This window comes from Scyliorhinus torazame, chromosome 20, assembly GCF_047496885.1.
Source record: "Scyliorhinus torazame isolate Kashiwa2021f chromosome 20, sScyTor2.1, whole genome shotgun sequence".
NCBI classification, from domain to species: domain Eukaryota; kingdom Metazoa; phylum Chordata; class Chondrichthyes; order Carcharhiniformes; family Scyliorhinidae; genus Scyliorhinus; species Scyliorhinus torazame.
Window position 1 is genome coordinate 25949031 of NC_092726.1, and position 19221 is coordinate 25968251.

The 19221-nt window shown below is 53.6% G+C and overlaps 1 protein-coding gene across 1 annotated transcript in view; it reads left to right on the forward strand.

Moving 5' to 3' along the window:
• LOC140397001 (dedicator of cytokinesis protein 5-like) overlaps positions 1-19221 on the forward strand; it is a 120653-nt gene that overhangs the window by 8017 nt on the left and 93415 nt on the right. Inside the window, 1 exon segment of the mRNA XM_072486023.1 lies at positions 16528-16611. Within this exon segment, the coding sequence (XP_072342124.1) occupies positions 16528-16611 (84 nt within the window).

Sequence of the window (19221 nt, forward strand, 5' to 3'; positions counted from 1 at the left end):
TCTATCTCTCTTGCTCTCTCTAAGTCTCTCTCTCTCTCTCTCTCTGTTTCTTTCTCTCTCTCTGTCTCTCTCTCCGTCTCTCCCTCTCTGTCTCTCTCTCTCTCTGCCTCTTCTTCTCTCTGTGTGTCTGTCTGTCTGTCTCTCGCTCTCTCTCTGTCTCTTTCTCCCTCTGCCTGTCTGTCTTTCTTTGTCTCTCTCTCTGCCTCTTCTTTTTGCTCTGTGTCTGTCTGTCTGTCTCTCTCACTCTCGCTCTCCCTGTGTCTCTTTCTCCCTCTGCCTGTCTGAGTCTCTCTGCTAGCCCTCCTGGCATTGACAGTGTTGACGGTGCTATCTCAGTGCACGTTGCTGTTTTTGAGTGGTCGGAACAAAATGATTGTATTGTTTTCAAATCACAAACTGGGAGGCGCTGGCACTGAGTGTTAAATCTTATTCAGCTACTTGCCAAGGTCAGAATACCAAGGCCCAGATTGCCCACTGAGAGGAGGCCTGCTCTCTCTCTCCCTCTCCCTCCTCTCCCTCCCTCTCTCCCCCTCTCTCTCCCCCTCTCCCTCCTCTCCCTCCCTCTCTCAACCTCTCTCACCCTCTCCCCCTCTCTCACCCTCTCTCTCCCCCTCTCCCTCCTCTCCCTCCCTCTCTCAACCTCTCTACCTCCCCCACTCTCCCCCTCTCTCACCCTCTCTCTCCCCTCTCCCTCCTCTCCCCCCTTTCTCAACCTCTCTACCTCACACCCTCTCCCCTTCTCTCCCCCTCTCCCTCATCTCCCTCCCTCTCTCAACCTGTCTCACCCTCTCTCCCCCTCTCCCTCCCTCTTTCATCCTCTCCCTCTCTCCTTCTCCCACTTCTCCCTTCAATCTCCCTTCCTCACTCCTCCCTATATCTCTCATCCTCACCCTTTCTCTCTCCCTCTCCCTCTAACTATCACTCTACCACCTCAATCTCTCTCTTCTGTCATTCTCTCTCCCCCCCTCTCTTCCCTATATCTCTGTCCCATCACTCTCCTCTCGCTCTATCTCTCCAATCTCTTTGTCCCATCACTCTATCTCCTCTCGCTCTATCTCTCTCTCCTATCACTCTCTCCTCCCTCTCTCTTCTCCCTCCCCCTCTCTCTCTCCTCTATCACTCCCTCCTCTCCCTCCCTCTCTCTCCTATCACATTCTCCTCCCCCTCTCGCTCTTCTCCCCCCCTCCCCCTCCGTCTCTCTCCTATCTCACTCTCTCATCTCTCTCCTCCCTTTCTCCTATCTCACTCTCTCTTCTCTCTCTTTCCTCTCTCTCTCACCCCTCTCTCACTCTCTCCTCTCTCTCTCTCCTCTCTCTCTCTCCTCTCACCTCCCTCTCTCACTCTCTCCTCCACCTTTCTCCCCTCCCTCTCTCTCCTATCTCTCTCTGTCCGATCACTCTCTCCTCTTTCGCTGTCTCTCTCTCTCCCCCCTTTTTCTCTCCCCCTATCTCTCTATCCCTCGCTGTTTTGCTGGCTCAGTCAATGACGCTGCGTTGCTCCCACCAAGGTTAGAGGGAGATGGCAGAATCCTCGATTCTGTCTGGAAACATGGAGGACACAGTGTCTGTATTTACAGAACATACTGGAAAACAGGTCATGTTAATCAGCTCCCAAATCCCTATCACCAGCTGGCAAACAGGAGCTTCCTCCGCACGGAGGCTGAGAATCACAATTCAGTTTGATTCAGTTCTAATCTCGAGGACACGCAGCAGCCAACTTACACACAGAAAGATCCCATAGACAGCAACGGGATAATCACTCAGGGATGCGATTCCACGCTCCCTCAGTACTGACCCTTTGACACTGCAGCATTCCCTCTACTAATCCTCTGACACTGCAGCACTCCCTCAGTACTGACCCTCTGACAGTGCAGCACTCCCTCAGTACTGACCCACTGACAGTGCAGCACTCCCTTTGCACTGACCCACTGACAGTGCAGCACTCCCTCAGTACTGACCCTCTGACAGTGCTGCATTCCCTCAGTACTGACCCTCTGACAGTGCAGCACTCCCTCAGTATTGACCTTCTGACAGTGCAGCACTCCCTCAGTATTGACCCTCTGACAGTGCGGCACTCCCTCAGTACTGACCCTCTGACAGGGCAGCACTCCCTCAGTACTGACCCTCTGACAGTGCGGCACTCCCTGAGTACTGACCCTCTGACAGGGCAGCACTCCCTCAGTACTGACCCTCTGACAGTGCAGCTCTCCCTCAGTACTGACCCTCTGACAGTGCAGCTCTCCCTCAGTACTGACCCTCTGACAGTGCAGCACTCCCTCAGTACTGACCCTCTGACAGTGCAGCCCCCCCTCAGTACTGACCCTCTGACAGTGCAGCACTCCCTCAGTACTGACCCTCTGACAGTGCAGCACTCCCTCAGTATTGACCTGACAGTGCAGCACTCCCTCAGTACTGACCCTCTGACAGTGCGGCACTCCCTCAGAACTGACCCTCTGACAGTGCAGCACTCCCTCAGTACTGACCCTCTGACAGTGCAGCACTCCCTCAGTACTGACCCTCTGACAGTGCAGCACTCCCTCAGTACTGACCCTCTGACAGTGCAGCTCTCCCTCAGTACTGACCCTATGACAGTGCAGCACTCCCTCAGTACTGACCCTCTGACAGTGCAGCACTCCCTCAGTACTGACCCTCTGAAGGTGCCGCACTCCCTCAGTACTGACCCGCTGACTGTGCAGCACTCCCTCAGTACTGACCCTCTGACAGTGCAGCACTCCCTCAGTACTGACTCTCTGACAGTGCAGTACTCCCTCAGTATTGACCTTCTGACAGTGCAGCACTCCCTCAGTACTGACCCTCTGACAGTGCGGCACTCCCTCAGTACTGACGCTCTCACAGTGCAGCACTCCCTCAGTACTGACCCTCTGACAGTGCAGCACTCCCTCAGTACTGACCCTCTGAAGGTGCAGTACTCCCTCAGTACTGACCCGCTGACAGTGCAGCTCTCCCTCAGTACTGACCCTCTGACAGTGCAGCACCCCCTCAGTACTGACCCTCTGACAGTGCAGCACTCCCTCAGTACTGACGCTCTGACAGTGCAGCACCCCCTCAGTACTGACCCTGTGACAGTGCAGCGCTCCCTCAGTACTGACCCTCTGACAGTGCAGCGCTCCCTCAGTACTGACCCTCTGACAGTGCAGCACTTCCTCAGTACTGACCCTCTGACAGTGCAGCACTCCCTCAGTACTGACGCTCTGACAGTGCGGCACACCCTCAGTACTGACCCTCTGACAGTGCAGCACTCCCTCAGTACTGACCCTCTGACAGTGCAGCACTCCCTCAGTACTGACCCTCTGACAGTGCGGCACTCCCTCAGTACTGACCCTCTGACAGTGCAGCACTCCCTCAGTACTGACCCTCTGACAGTGCAGCACTCCCTCAGTACTGACCCTCTGACAGTGCAGCACTCCCTCAGTACTGACGCTCTGACAGTGCGGCACACCCTCAGTACTGACCCTCTGACAGTGCAGCACTCCCTCAGTACTGACCCTCTGACAGTGCAGCACTCCCTCAGTACTGACCCTCTGACAGTGCAGCACTCCCTCAGAAATGACCCTCTGACAGTGCGGCACTCCCTCAGTACTGACAGTTAACCGTTTCTGCTTTATTTTGAAAGGGGTTACATCTTGGCCTCGCCACTGATTTCTGAGGCTCCGGGGCCCCAGACAGCAGGGCCCGATCTCAGGTTGGTGCGTGTCCCGGCCTACGGCTGGGAGCAAAGCCTTTTCTTCGCCCTCTCCATGTGCGCCGATGCCCTGTTTCCCTTTTGTTGGCAGGCCGCAGCCTCATTTTCCCACACTGCTTCACCTCGAAGGCCTTTGTCAGGAATACTGACAGGTTTACTGCTCATTTCTGCCAATGTTTGGCACCAGATTCTCTGGGAACCTGCAGGACAACGAGAAGCAGTTTGCCAGGACCTAACTCTCAGTGCCAAGCAGGGGAGAGGGGATCGCCCTCTGGGCAAACCGAAGCCTAACTAGGCCCCGTCCTCCTCATTCGAATTTAGCTGGGTTATCGTGCCTTGCATAAACAGCATAAACCCACTCCTGAGTCCTTTCTGCTTACAAGGCTCGCTTCTTAGTGCCTCTGAGCGATTGTCGATTAGCAACATTGTTGTTAAACAGATGGAGTCAGTCGAAGCTTTTCGCCTCGCATGCATCTGAACAAACAGAAGAATGGCATATTTCAAAAAGAGAGCAATTATATTACACCACTTGCGAGATGGATTGCTGATTCATTAGCAACGGACTCTAATTGGTCGTGGCATCGCCGTGGAGAATGCGCCAGGAAACTATTGCCATCTCCCCTCCCCCCCCCCCTCCTGCCCCCCCTCCTCCTGCCCCCCCCCTCCTCCTGCCCCCCCCCCCCCCACACACAACCCCCACCAGCCTTTTGTTGGACTCAAAGGGAGTGCGGAATTCCTGGACATGTCCCTTCTGCTTGCAGCGGACACATCCCTGTCTCGAGCCAGCATAAATGAGGCACTTTGTGACCCCGACTGATGATCTTCAATTCTCGTAATTCCCAGCGCACTCGGGGTTGTTCGGCAGATGCTGCCCGAACGATCCGCGTCACGTTGTGCGTTTCGCAAGCACGGGGTATTTGAGCATGGTCAGCACCCTTGCCTCCCGCGATCAAGCCGTTCAATTACTAGGGGGCATAGGTTTAAGGTGAGAGGGGCAAGGTTTAGAGTAGATGTACGAGGCAAGCTTTTTACACAGAGGGTAGTGGGTGCCTGGAATTCGCTACCGGAGGAGGTGGTGGAAGCAGGGACGATAGTGATGTTTAAGGGGCATCTTGACAAATACATGAATAGGATGGGAATGGAGGGATACGGACCCAGGAAGTGTAGAAGATTGTAGTTTAGTCGGGCAGCATGGTCGGCACGGGCTTGGAGGGCCGAAGGGCCTGTTCCTGTGCTACATTTCTTTGTTCTTTAATACGACACACCCAAATCGTCGGGAGTTGCGACACACGCCCAACGCCGCCACGCCGAGACTTTGAAATTAAGGCGTTCGCGTGTATGGCCTGATGCGTGCAGGACGCAAAACTTCGATGGGATGTGTCTTCTGACGCCACTCGTACTAATTTGCTCCACCAAATAAGTTGGAGAGGAAGCATTTGTCTGCTGTGATTTGGGGCCAGTATGGGAGCGAGGGGGTCAATGGCCGCCATCCGTGTTTCAGGGGCGTGCATACGGCATATGCACCCACTGCCAAAGTCAGTCACAAGCAGTCTGTTGTGTCAATGGATTGACAGTAGCTGTTGTTGACATGTCACACTGAGACTGGTATTAAAGGCTCCATTTGTGGCTGGCCTTTATTGTTTGGAGTGCCGTTCCTCTGTAATTTAATGAGTCGCTTATTTTTTTTGTTGTTGTATAATTCAAGCTGGATCCAGGCCAGCATTCCACCCCCTCAGGCTCGAAGCAGAAGAATTTTATGATCACGCTGGCCCGCCTCTTCCAGGCTTCCCCACGTCTACATCAGGCTTTCCCGCCCGAGTGAAGGCTTCTCCGTAGGCCCGAGGCCTTCCACTATCCTGCCCTCTCCGAGTGTGGCGCGGCCTGTGGGATCTCTGGCACGTCGCCCAACGGGGATGCGGGAGACGGGCATTGCTGAGCGGACGCCGTACCATCGCAAATTTACGGACTGCTCTCGGTGCCCAGGGGATGTTTCGACAGGCCTACAGGGAGAAATAGCCGCTCGATTTGACAGCCAGGAAGGCTTCACAGGAACGCCGAGACAGCGGGATTTTAGGAGGGCGGCGAGGGGGTGGGGGCTGATAGACAGGGGAGTACTGTAAATTGGGTTCTTCAGATGTCTCAATGATGAGATTGGGTGGCAGCACGGTGGCGCAGTGGTTAGCACTGCAGCCTCACGGCGCCGAGGTCCCAGGTTCGATCCCGGCTCTGGGTCACTGTCCGTGTGGAGTTTGCACACTCTCCCCGTGTCTGCACGGGACTCACCCCAAAACCCAAAGACGTGCAGGCTAGGTGGGTTGGCCACGCTAAAAATTGCCCCTTAATTGGAAAAAATGATTTGGGTACTCTAAATTTAAAAACAAATTAAGAAAAAAAAAATGATGAGGTTGGGATGTGGATGTGTGGGCATGTTCCGTCAATTGTTCGTCCTCACCTATTTACAAATCCCAGATATTGTCAGGCATGGTGCTGTATCTCCCTGCTAAGCTTCGAGCGTGTACCCCCCGCCCCCCCCCCCCCCCAGAACCTATTACCATGCGACTCTATACATCATACCGTGCGGGGTATGCGGCACAGAGGGATCTGGGCGTCCTTGTGCATGGATCTTTTAGTGGAAGGGGGAACGGAGTATGGACCGTGGAGGAGGATATGGGTCCCGGTGTTCTGGGCAGGTGACTGTTTGTGAAGGTGGGGGGGGGATCGCGGCGGTGTGCACTTTTCTCCGGGCTATGCTTGGCATGAGGTAAGAGGCAGAACTGCACTATGTGCAGAGCAGCAAGGCCTTGTTATCTCGGGGTCAATAGGGAGAGGAGGTGAATGAATGTCGACTCTATATCCAGGAACGTAAACACATTTCCATGTGAATAGTGGCAAGGCTGAGTTCGCTGTTTCTCCCTTTGTTACCAGCTGTGTGGATGAAGTGATTCACCCCTCGCCATTCCAGGGAGCTTGTTTAGATGATTGCTCTGGTTGTCAGGACCAGCGAGCTTGGCGTTGAGCTTAAACAGGGTAGAGTCTGTGTCCACTCACGTTGCCTCTCTCTGTTCATCCCAAAGTACAGATCTTTGCCTGAATGCTCATTGATGTTTGACTATCCCATTCCTCCTTCCCCCCCCCCTTCAACAACCCCCCGGCTGTCTAAACCAACAGCCCCCACCGCCGCCTCCGCCCCACAACCACCATCTTAGTGCAGTTGAACAAGAAAGGTAGGAGTTGGATGCGGCCTACACTGCAGTTGCTTGGCTACTGCACCGGCAAAGGCTTCTGGGCGTCACAGTCCATTGTCTTTGGAAGGCCAGCGGCATCCACGCCCCGTTGAAGAATGTTTTCAAAGATTAACTTGGTAACGCCAGACAGTGATGGGTAACCCAGAAGGCACAATCGACCACACAGCAGCCATAATATTGGCACAGTTTAGAGAGGGATTTACTCTGTATCTAACCCCGTGCTGTACCTGTCCTGGGAGTGTTTGATGGGACAGCGTAGAGGGAGCTTTACTCTGTATCTAACCCCGTGCTGTACCTGTCCTGGGAGTGTGTGATGGGGACAGTGTAGAGGGAGCTTTACTCTGTATCTAACCCCGTGCTGTACCTGTCCTGGGAGTGTTTGATGGGGACAGTGTAGAGGGAGCTTTACTCTGTATCTAACCCCGTGCTGTACCTGTCCTGGGTGTGTTTGATGGGGACAGTGTAGAGGGAGCTTTACTCTGTATCTAACCCCGTGCTGTACCTGTCCTGGGAGTGTTTAATGGAGACAGTATAGAGGGAACTTTACTCTGTATCTAACCCCATGCTGTACCAATCCTGGGAGTGTTTGATGGGGACAGTGTAGAGGGAGCTTTACTCGATATCTAACCCCGTGCTGCACTGGTCTTGGGAGTGTTTGATGGGAAACAGTGTAGAGGGAGCTTTACTCTGTATCTAACCCCGTGCTGTACCTGTCCTGGGAATGTGCTTGATGGGGACAGTGTGGAGGGAGCTTTACTCTGTATCTAACCCCCGTGCTGTACCTGTCCTGGGAGTGTTTGATGGGGACAGTGTAGAGGGAGCTTTACTCTGTATCTAACCCCGTGCTGTACCTGTGCTGGGAGTGTTTGATGGGGACAGTGTAGGGGGAGCTTTACTCTGTATCTAACCCCGTGCTGTACCTGTCCTGGGAGTTTTTGATGGGGACAGTATAGAGGGAGCTTTACTTTGTATCTAACCCCGTGCTGTACCTGTCCTGGGAGTGTTTGATGGGTGTGATGAACGGTTACTGCCTTATCATCATGTAAGGTGATGTCCCCTTTAAGACCGGGCTCGGAACCCTGGGGACTCCGCCTCTGGCTCCGTTCATCTGGGAGCCATACATAAAGGCCTGCCTCATGGTCTGTATAGCAGTCAGCTCTCGTCCATAGCTGTAGCATAGTTATTAGTCTAATAAAGCCTTCTTTACAGTTTAATCTCTAAGCGTCATTATTGAGGGTACCTCAATTTATTAGACTAAACTAGATTCAGGATGGACGCAGGCCTAAAACCAGAGAAGCTCAATCTGGAAGCACGAACGCCGGAGGCAAAGGAAATTTTTTAATACTGGCTGCGGTGCTTCGAGGCCTACCTGGACTCCGCAGAGACTCCCATCCTGGGGCCACGCAAGCTGCGTCTACTCCACGCCCGGGTGAGTCACAGAATCTCCGCCACGCTCGAAAAGGCTACGAATTATGATGCGGCGATTGAGTTGCTCCGCAAGCGGTTTGTCAAACCCGTCCATGAAGTGCACGCCCGGCATCTGCTCTCTACCTGCCGGCAGCGCTCGGGGGAATCGCTCGATGAGTTTGTTGAGAAATTCACCGCGCTTGCCAGGGACTGTAACCATCAGGATGTGACAGGGGAAGTCCATATGAACCTGCACATCAGGGATGCTTTCGTGTCCGGAATCCGCTCGACCTACATCCGGCAGCGGCTGCTCGAAAACGGGGCAAAAGACCTCCAGGAGACGCTAACGCTCGCCTCCTCGCTGGAGGTGGCCCGACATAACTTGGGTACGTACCCCGCGGACTCTGCCAGCCCCCCCCGGACTTCCTCAGACTCACCTGTATTACAGGCCTGCGCCACGCGGCGACCCGCTCACCATGGGGGCACACCTTGCTACTTCTGCGGGCAGGGCCAGCACCCACGCCCACGCTGCCCAGCCCGCTCCGCGATCTGCAGCGACTGCGGGAAGAAAGGGCACTTTGCGAGGGTCTGCCTGGCCAGACCCAGGGGCCAGAAAAACAAAGAACAGCCGGCCCGAAAATCAGGCTCTCAGGCCCGCAGGCCTCGCAATGCTGCTGCGCACCGACCCGACACGTCCTCTTCTGACGCGTCATCAGCCTCGTGCGAATCATGGGAGCGGCCATCTGGTCGGCGGCCATCTTCTCGACCCGACACGTGCGACCGACGGCAGCGGCCATTTTACGAGTCCGACTCGGCTGACGACTCCGACTACCCGCGACTGGGTGCGATCACCCTCGATCAAACTCGGCCAAAACACCTGCAGAACTCCATGATGCAGGTCCAGGTCAACGGGCACGACACTGCATGCCTCTTCGACTCCGGGAGCACGGAGAGCTTTATCCATCCTGAAACGGTAAGGCGCTGCTCCCTACGCACTCATCCCGCATCCCAAACCATAGCCCTCGCATCTGGGTCCCACTCGGTACAAATCACGGGGTACTGTATTGCGGATCTCTCGATCCAGGGTGCCAAATACACCCGTTTCAAATTTTATATCCTCCCTCACCTCTGTGCCCCCCTGCTGCTCGGACTGGATTTCCAGTGCAGCCACCGAAGCCTGACACTGAAGTTCGGCGGACCCTTGCCCCCCCTCACGGTGTGCTGCCTTGCGACACTGAAAGTCGCACCCCCCTCGCTATTCGCTAACCTCACTCCCGACTGTAAGCCCGTCGCCACCAGGAGCCGGCGCTACAGTGCCCAAGATATGGCTTTTATCAAGTCAGAGGTCCAGCGTTTACTGGGAGAGGGGGTCATCGAGGCTAGCAACAGCCCTTGGAGAGCGCAAGTGGTGGTAGTCCGGTCCGGGGAGAAGAAACGGATGGTCTTGGATTATAGCCAGACCATAAACTGATTCACGCAGCTTGATGCGTACCCCCTTCCTCGCATCGCGGAAATGGTAAATCGGATCGCCCAATACCGAGTCTTTTCCACGGTCGACCTCAAATCTGCCTACCACCAGCTCCCCATCCGACCAAAAGACCGCCCCTATACTGCCTTCGAAGCAGCCGGCCGGCTCTTCCACTTCCTCAGGGTCCCCTTTGGTGTCACAAATGGGGTCTCCGTCTTTCAAAGGGCGATGGACCAAATGGTGGACCAGTACGGTTTGCGGGCTACATACCCGTACTTGGACAATGTCACCATCTGCGGCCATGATCAGCAGGACCATGACGCTAACTTCAAAAAGTTCCTCCAGACCGCCCGAGCCCTTAACCTGACCTATAACGAGGGCAAATGCGTTTTCCACACCACCCGGCTGGCCATCCTCGGCTATGTCGTGGAAGACGGGGTCCTAGGTCCCGACCCCGACTGCATGCGCCCCCTTAAGGAACTCCCTCTTCCCCGCAGCCTCAAGGCCCTCAAACGGTGCTTGGGGCTTTTCTCCTATTACGCCCAGTGGGTCCCCAAGTATGCGGACAAAGCCCGCCCACTCCTAAAGACCACCACTTTTCCCCTCTCGGCTGAGGCTCAATTGGCCTTCAACCGCATCAAGGCCGACATCATCAAGGCCGCCATGCACGCGGTGGACGAAACCATCCCTTTCCAGGTAGAGAGTGATGCATCAGACATCGCCCTGGTTGCTACCGTCAATCAAGGAGGCAGACCAGTAGAGTTCTTCTCCTGAACCCTCACCGCCTCCGAGATTCGACACTCTGCAGTCGAAAAGGAGGCACAAGCCATTGTGGAGGCTGTGCGGTGCTGGAGACACTACCTAGCTGGTTGGAGGTTTACCCTCGTCACCGACCAACGGTCGGTCGCCTATATGTTCGATAACACACAACGGGGCAAAATAAAAAACGATAAAATTTTGAGGTGGAGGATCGAACTCTCCACCCACTCGTACGATATCAAGTGTCGTCCAGGGGAGCTCAACGAGCCCCCAGATGCCCTGTCCCGCGGCACATGCGCCAACGCGCAGGAGGACCACGTGCAAGCCATCCACAATGAACTCTGCCACCCGGGGGTTACCCGGCTCGTCCATTTTATCAAGTCCCGCAACCTACCTTACTCAACCAAGGAGGTCAAGGCCATGGTCAGGGCCTGCCAGGTCTGTGCGGAGTGCAAACCGCACTTCTATCGGCCAGACAAGGTTCGGCTTGTGAAGGCCTCGGGCCCCTTTGAGCGACTGAGCGTGGACTTCAAGGGGCCGCTCACGTCCACCAACCGTTATGCCTATTTCCTCACCGTGATCGATGAGTTCTCCCGTTTCCCATTCGCCATTCCCTGCACCGACATGACCTCAGCCACGGTGATTAAGTCACTGAACAGCATCTTCACCCTGTTCGGTTTCCCCGCTTATATCCACAGCGACCGGGGTACATCGTTCATGAGCGATGAACTGCGTCAGTATCTGCTCAGCAAAGGCATCGCCTCGAGCAGAACGACCAGTTATAACCCACAGGGAAACGGGCAGGTGGAGAGGGAGAACGCGACCGTGTGGAAGGCTGTCCTTCTGGCCCTGCGGTCGAGAAATCTCCCAACCACCCGCTGGCAGGAGGTCCTACCCGATGCCCTAAACTCCATTAGGTCACTCCTCTGCACGGCCACAAATGAGACCCCTCATGACCAATTGTTTCTCTTCCCCAGGAAGTTGACCTCCGGGGTCTCGCTTCCACCTTGGCTGATGGCTCCGGGACCTGTTCTTCTCCGGAGGCAAGCGAGGAGCCATAAAACGGACCCCCGAGTTGAAAAGGTCCGACTGCTCCACGCCAACCCCAGTTACGCCTACGTGGAGTACTCCGACGGCAGGCAAGATACGGTTTCCCTCCGGGATCTGGCGCCCGCTGGATCCTCCACCACAGACGCCCCTTCCCGCGCCGCTCCCCTGCAGGACCCATCGCCCCCTACAACACACCCCCTTCCGGCCCTACCACCCGTTGGTGAGCTCCTACCGTGCTCACCCCGCCGGCGCCGGCTCCACTACCCCTGGCCCTGCCTAGTTCCTCTTCCCCGACCCGGACCGAAGCTCCGACTGCTGTGCTCCCGGATGTGCCCTCAACCGGGACGTCCATGCCCGCCGCACCACTGCCCGAATTGAGGAGGTCGAGGAGGACAATCCGGCCACCGAGACGGATGGACCTATGATGGCACTTCACCTCCGACGGACTCCTTTTTAAACAGGGGGTGAATGTGATGAACGGTTACTGCCTTATCATCATGTAAGGTGATGTCCCCTTTAAGACCGGGCTTGGAACCCTGGGGATTCCGCCTCTGGCTCCGCCCATCTGGGAGCCATACATAAAGGCCTGCCTCATGGTCTGTATAGCAGTCAGCTCTCGTCCATAGCAGTAGCATAGTTATTAGTCTAATAAAGCCTTCTTTACAGTTTAATCTCTAAGCGTCATTATTGAGGGTACCTCAATGGGGACAGTGTAGAGGGAGCTTTACTCTGTATCTAACCCTGTGCTGCACTGGTCTTGGGAGTGTTTGATGGGAAACAGTGTAGAGGGAGCTTTACTCTGTATCTAACCCTGTGCTGTACCTGTCCTGGGAGTGTTTGATGGAGACAGTGTAGAGGGAGCTTTACTCTGTATCTAACCCCGTGTTGTCCCTGTCCTGGGAGTGTTTGATGGGGACAGTGTAGAGGGAGCTTTACTCTGTATCTAACCCCGTGCTGTACCTGTCCTGGGAGTGTTTGATGGGGACAGTGTAGAGGGAGCTTTACTCTGTATCTAGCCTCGTGCTGTACCTGTCCTGGGAGTGTTTGATGGGGACAGTGTAGAGAGAGCTTTACTCTGTATCTAACCCCGTGCTGTACCTGTCCTGGGAGTGTTTGATGGGGACAGTGTAGAGGGAGCTTTACTCTGTATCTAACCCCATGCTGTACCTGTCCTGGGAGTGTTTGATGGGGACAATGTAGAGGGAGCTTTACTCTGTATCTAACCCCGTGCTGTACTTGTCCTGGGAGTGTTTGATGGGGACAGTGTAGAGGAAGCTTTACTCTGTATCTAACGCCGTGCTGTCCCTGTCCTGGGAGTGTTTGATGGGGACAGTGTAGAGGGAGCTTAACTCTGTATCTAACCAGGTGCTGTACCTTCCTGGGAGTGTTTGATGGGGACAGTGTAGAGGGAGCTTTACTCTGTATCTAACCCCGTGCTGTACCTGTCCTGGGAGTGTGTGATGGGGACGGTGTAGAGGGAGCTTTACTCTGTATCTAACCCCGTGCTGTGCCTGTCCTGGGAGTGTTTGATGGGGACAGTGTAGAGGGAGCTTTACTCTGTATCTAACCCCGTGCTGTACCTGTCCTGGGAGTGTGTGATGGGGACGGTGTAGAGGGAGCTTTACTCTGTATCTAACCCCGTGCTGTGCCTGTCCTGGGAGTGTTTGATGGGGACAGTGTAGAGGGAGCTTTACTCTGTTTCTAACCCCGTGCTGTACCTGTCCTGGGAGTGTTTGATGGGGACAGTGTAGAGGGAGCTTTACTCTGTATCTAACCCCGTGCTGTACCTGTCCTGGGAGTGTTTGATGGGGACAGTGTAGAGGGAGCTTTACTCTGTATCTCACCCCGTGCTGTACCTGTCCTGGGAGTGTTTGATGGGGACAGTGTAGAGGGAGCTTTACTCTATCTCACCCCGTGCTGTACCTGTCCTGGGAGTGTTTGATGGGGACAGTGTAGAGGGAGCTTTACTCTGTATCTAACCCCGTGCTGTACCTGTCCTGGGAGTGTTTGATGGGGACAGTGTAGAGTGGACTTTACTCTGCATCTTGGCAGTGTACGAAACTGAAAGTCCGTCCGGGTTTAATTGATCTTTAAATGTAGCCTGGGTATTATCTACAATTGACACATTATTACAACAGACGGATAATTTAACGTCTCGACAAGACATTGATCCGGGTGGGGCAGGATCTAAGTGCTTGGGCGAGTGAACTCCTATATTACCGCAGACATTCACAGTTGCTTGTGACTTAACGTACACCGTCATTAGCACAAGCTACCTTACAATGTCAACACTCTTGCCCAGGATGAAGCGGCCCACTGTTGCGTTGGAAAACCACGCCCCAGTGGTTCCCGTTTGGTGGATTCTTGTGACTATGATTATGGAATAGAGCCAGCCATTCAGCCCCTCGAGCCAGTTCCGCCATTTAATAAGATCCAAGCTGCTCTAACACTCAGTAATCCACTTTCCTGCCTTCTCTCCGTAACCCTAATTCCCCTCCTGATTAAAAACCTATCGATCTCGGCCTTGGACATGTTCGAGGACTCGGCCTGCACAGCTTCCTGAGGTAAAGAATTCCAAAGACTCCCCACTCTTCGCGAGAAGAAATTCTCCATCAAATCCGTCTTAAATGAGCTCCCCCTTATTCTGCGACTCCGCCCTCTGGTCCTACACTCCCCCATGAGTGGAAACATCCTCCCAACATTCACCCTGACTGACCCCCTCAGAATCTTATATGTTTCGATCCTATCACCTCCCATTCTTCTGAACTCCAAGGAATACAGACCCAACCTGATTAATCTTTCCTCAAACGGCAGTCCCTCCATCTCCGGGATCATCCCAGTAATCCTCCTCTGTCCTGCCTCCAGTGATAATATATCTTTCCTTAAATAAATGGACCAGAACTGTACAGAGCATTCTAAATGTGGCCTCACTAGTACCTCAGCTGCAGAAACACCTCTTTACTTTTAGACTTCAGCCAACTTGATATAAAAGGCAGCATTCCATTTGCCTCCCTATTCCCTTCTGTACCTGTCCGCTAGCTTTCTGGGATCCATGAACAGTGACCCCCCCCCCCCCCCCCGCCCACCATGTCTCTTTGTGCTACAACTTTCTGCAATCTCTCTCCATTTAGGTAAAAATCCGCCTTCTCCTTGCTTCCTTCCAAAATGTTCCCACAGTGAATTCCATTTGTCAACTTTCTGCCCAATCACTTAACCTGCCACTATCTCCGTGTAAACTATTCATATCCTCCTCACAACCTGCCCCCGCCCCCCCAGCTTTGTATCTCCGCAGATCTGTACACTCTGATCCTTCCTCCGAATCATTCATATGTATTGTGGAGAGCGCTGATCCCTGCGGTACCCATTATCGAATTTGTCCAATGGAGAAGGAGGCCATTTGGCCCATCGAGTCTGCACCGACTCTCCACTGGTTACTGCCCTCCAACCTGAGAAAGACCCCCTTCGGGCCACGATTGAATGTCAAATCCTACCATTACCGCGGCTGATAGTGCTGCACTCCTTCAGCACCGGACTGGAGTCCCAGCCTTGATCTTTGCACTAAAGTCCCTGGGCAAGACTCGAACCAGTGACCTTGTGGTTCAAGGGCGGCAAGCGCGGAGCAAAAACTGACACTGCCAGGAGGGACTGCGACGGTGAGATTACCCTCCGTTTCGTCCCCGTGGGGGCTCCCCCGAAGCCTTGGTGCGTCCCTCAGCAGGTAGGCCCAGGCTTCGGAATGTGCCCATCTACGACACTCAGTCATGGGCATCTCTGTGAGCAGGGAGGCCAGCAGGGTTCGGGTTTGAGCAGCTTCCTGCGGGTCGAAGGGCCTCCAGATGCGATTGGTGCTCAGCTCAGCGTGAGTCGCTGGAGACATCCCATTGAGCGCTGAGGCTGGAGGCCCAGAACTGCCGAACAAGAAAGGAATCACTGCATCTCTTTCTGGACCAGCTCCGTGGCGATTTAATCTTCGATGGGACATTTGGCATCACGGTAGCACAGTGGTTAGCACCGTTGCCTCACAGCTCCAGGGACCCGGGTTCGATTCCCCGCTTGGCTCACTGTCAGTGGGGAGTCTGCACGTTCTCGCTGTGTCCGCGTGGGTTTCCTCCAGGTGCTCCGGTTTCCTCCCACAAGTCCCGAAAGGCGTGCTTGTTAGGTGAATTGGACATTCTGAATTCTCCCTCTGTGTGCCCGAACAGGCGCCGGAGTGTGGCGACGAGGGGATTTTCACAGTAACTTCATTGCAGTGTCAATGTAAGCCTACTTGTGACACTAATGAAGATTGTTAAAATACGCTCAGGGGCCGCCTGGGGAGGAATTGGCCAATTTCAAAGCCCCAGTAGGCCTCAGGGCTGGTCAGCCGCCCAAGGCTTCCGCATCCCCCCCCTCCCTCCCCCACGTCATCAGCGAGAAGCGCTTAAACAGAGATGTGAGAATGGGGCAAGGAGGGGAAGGCACTCAAGGTGCAACCAGGACGGTAGGTGGTGGACCCTGCCACTCATTGGCTCGATTGTGTGTCATATCATCACTCACCCCAAGCTAATTCGCTCAAAGGTAATTGTCTCCTCGGAAAGCGTGGTGTTGGAAGCTCGGAATCGTTACGTTGGGAGGCCATTCGGCCCATCAAGTCCAGGCCAGCTTTTGAAATATTTCAGACACTGGGAAGCCCATCCTGTTAGCCGGGGGAACACTGCGGGGAGGGGGGTGTGGGTAAGTGCGGGTCATAGAATGCATCTCCCCTGACCTTACAGCGATTCAGCTCTGTCGCGGGCCAGGTGAAGCCCATCGATGCTGTCTACGCCCTGCTGTTGGCCAGAGCACGCAGCCAATCCCATCGCGACGACTGTCTTTATTTATACTTTGTGGCTAACTGTCTGTCTTTCCCCTCTCCAGCCATCTACAATTATCACGCTTCCCAAGATTCGGAACTATCTCTGCAAGTGGGAGACACTGTGCACATCCTGGAAATGCATGAAGGTTCACTTTATATTTTTTTCTTTTTCAATGCGTAGACTGAGAAGGAGACATTAGAATAGGTGACCAAACGTTTGGGCAAGAGTGATCATAACATAGCACGAGTTAAGATACAAGTGGCAGGCCAGAGAGTCCTGGACTCATTTGTGTGTGTGGGGTGGGGTGGGGGGGGGGGAGGGGCGGGGGGTTGCTCTTAATTTGTAATCTCTTTGAGCTTTTCATTCCATATCACCTACATTCCGACATCCTGGAATGTATACAATATAGTTTTCTAGATCAGTGCATCACTGAACCAACCAGGCTATTTTAGATGATGTTTCGTGCAATGAGAAAGGGCTAATCAATAACCTTGCAGTAGATCTGGAAAGAGTGACCATAACAGGATGGAATCCTATGCTGAGTTTGAGAGTGCTTTAATTGACCATTAATCTGAATAAAGCAAACTATCTTGGCTTGGGGGAAAGGATGGCCAATTGAGCGATAAGAAAAACCCAAAAAGGGAATGAAAGTAAAATTAGAAAGAGACGTATAAATCAATTGTTGAAGCTTCCACAAGTTTGTAAAGGGAAGGGATTAGCGAGAACAAACGTGGAACTCTGAGAGGGTGATACGGGAGAAATCACGACAGGGAATAAGGAAATAGCAGAGACATTAAACAAGTACTGTGTATCTGTTTTTAACAATAGAAACCAAACAAATTCAGCCTAGCAAATGGGGATTTATAAAAGGGAAATCGAATTTGAGAAGCCTGTTCGGGGTTTTTTGTGGCTGTCGCAATAGGGTGAATAACGGGGAGCCAGTAGAAGTAGTATATTTAGATTTTTGAAAAGCGGTTGATGAGGTGACACACAAGAGGGTTCATGGGATTGATATAAAAAGCAGAATTGTTTTTCGAATAACGAGTGCCTGGGCATTGTTGGTTTTCAGTGGAACCTAGGTCCCTGTACACATATGGCTGACATGTAATGTGCAGGTACAGCGAGTGATTAGAAAGGCAGCACGGTGGTGCAGTGGTTAGCACTGCTGCCTCACGGCGCCGAGGTCCCAGGTTCGATCCCGGCTCTGGGTCACTGTCCCCGTGGAGTTTGCACATTCTCCCCGTGTTTGCGTGGGTTTCGCCCCCCCACAACCCAAAGATGTGCGGGGTAGGTGGATTGGCCACGCTAAATTGCCCGTTAATTGGAAAAAATGAATTGAGTACTCTAAATTTATTAAAGAAAAAGAAAGGGGAATGGTGTGGTTAGCTTTTCGGAGGCAGGGATTGGAGGGTAAGTGTGACAGCAATTTATAGGACCTTATTCGGACCACAAGTTTTAGGAAGAGCCTAAGGAAGGATATTAGCCAAAAGGGAGTGCAACAAAGCAGGTGAGCCTCCAGGAAACAGTGATCATAACAGTGATCCATTGGGTGGAAGCATTTCCCTACGAGGAGGGATGTACTAGATTAGGCCTACATTCCCGGAGTATTGAGAGGTGACCTTACTTAAACATATAAAATACTTAAGGGGCTTGAGACAATAGTTGCTGGGGTCGGCCATTTTGGACTAGTATTCTGGGTGGAGTGTTGTCCCAAGTTTTGGAGTTCTTGCCCCCGGAGGGCTCCATCAATGGATATATGAGAGACAGAGAGTGATATTTTTACTTTGGACTTTAAGGGAATTATGGGGATGTAATGCGGGAAGGTAGAGTTGAGAGGGATTGGCCATGTTTGTACTGAATCACAGAGCAAACTCAAGGGGTCTCCTCCAGCTCCAGTTTCTTACGTTGGACGCCATTTATATTGGGCATTGACACTCCATAACAATCTGTTAACGATCGCATCGGGAATGATAACAAATGAACTCTTGAGGCAGGAATAGGCGTAAGCATGTCAAATCGAACTCAGAGTGTTAAACAATTCTCAAAGTCCACAGCACCACAAATCGAATGCAGGTGGCTAACTACCCGCCAGGCGCCTCTATGAGTCGAACGGGTTTCCTGTTCCTGGTTCAAAGTTCACAAGGCAACAGGGGAACCCTAACACAGCCCTCGAATGGTTAAGGAGCGGGAGGGCGGAGACAGACACGCACAAGGGGTGGGTTCTCCGTCCCGGCCAATGGGGTGTCCCATTGTGGGCACCCCCACACCGTCGTAAAATCCGCGGGCGTGAGTGCGATCCCGCCGACGGAGCATCCCACTGGCGATCTTCAAAATGAAGAATCCTTTCCCTTCAGAAGAAGAATGATCGCAACAGCTTAAAGTCGTCCCATCCTGACTTGGCACAGGACGAGGGAACATTCTGCCGTTTCCCCTCAAAGTAGGCTACCTCCCCTCCCCTCGCTGTCGAGGGGCGCCACAGGCATGAGGTAACGCTCGACCGAGAGCCAGAGCTGAAGCCTGAGGTTTAACCCTTTGAGTGCTGGAAGCCACCGCTACAAAGTTGCGTTCATTTTTTTGAAAATGCTCCTGAAAATGTTCCCCTCCCATGGAAGGCGATTCCACCAGTGCCAGCACAGCCCTGGACGAGACCATTTGGCCCAGCCAACCACTGCCAGCCCTCTATCGATTGCAAAGCAGAATTTTCTTCTGCGCCATAGCTCTAATGTAATTATCGATGATAGTTACGGATCTAACC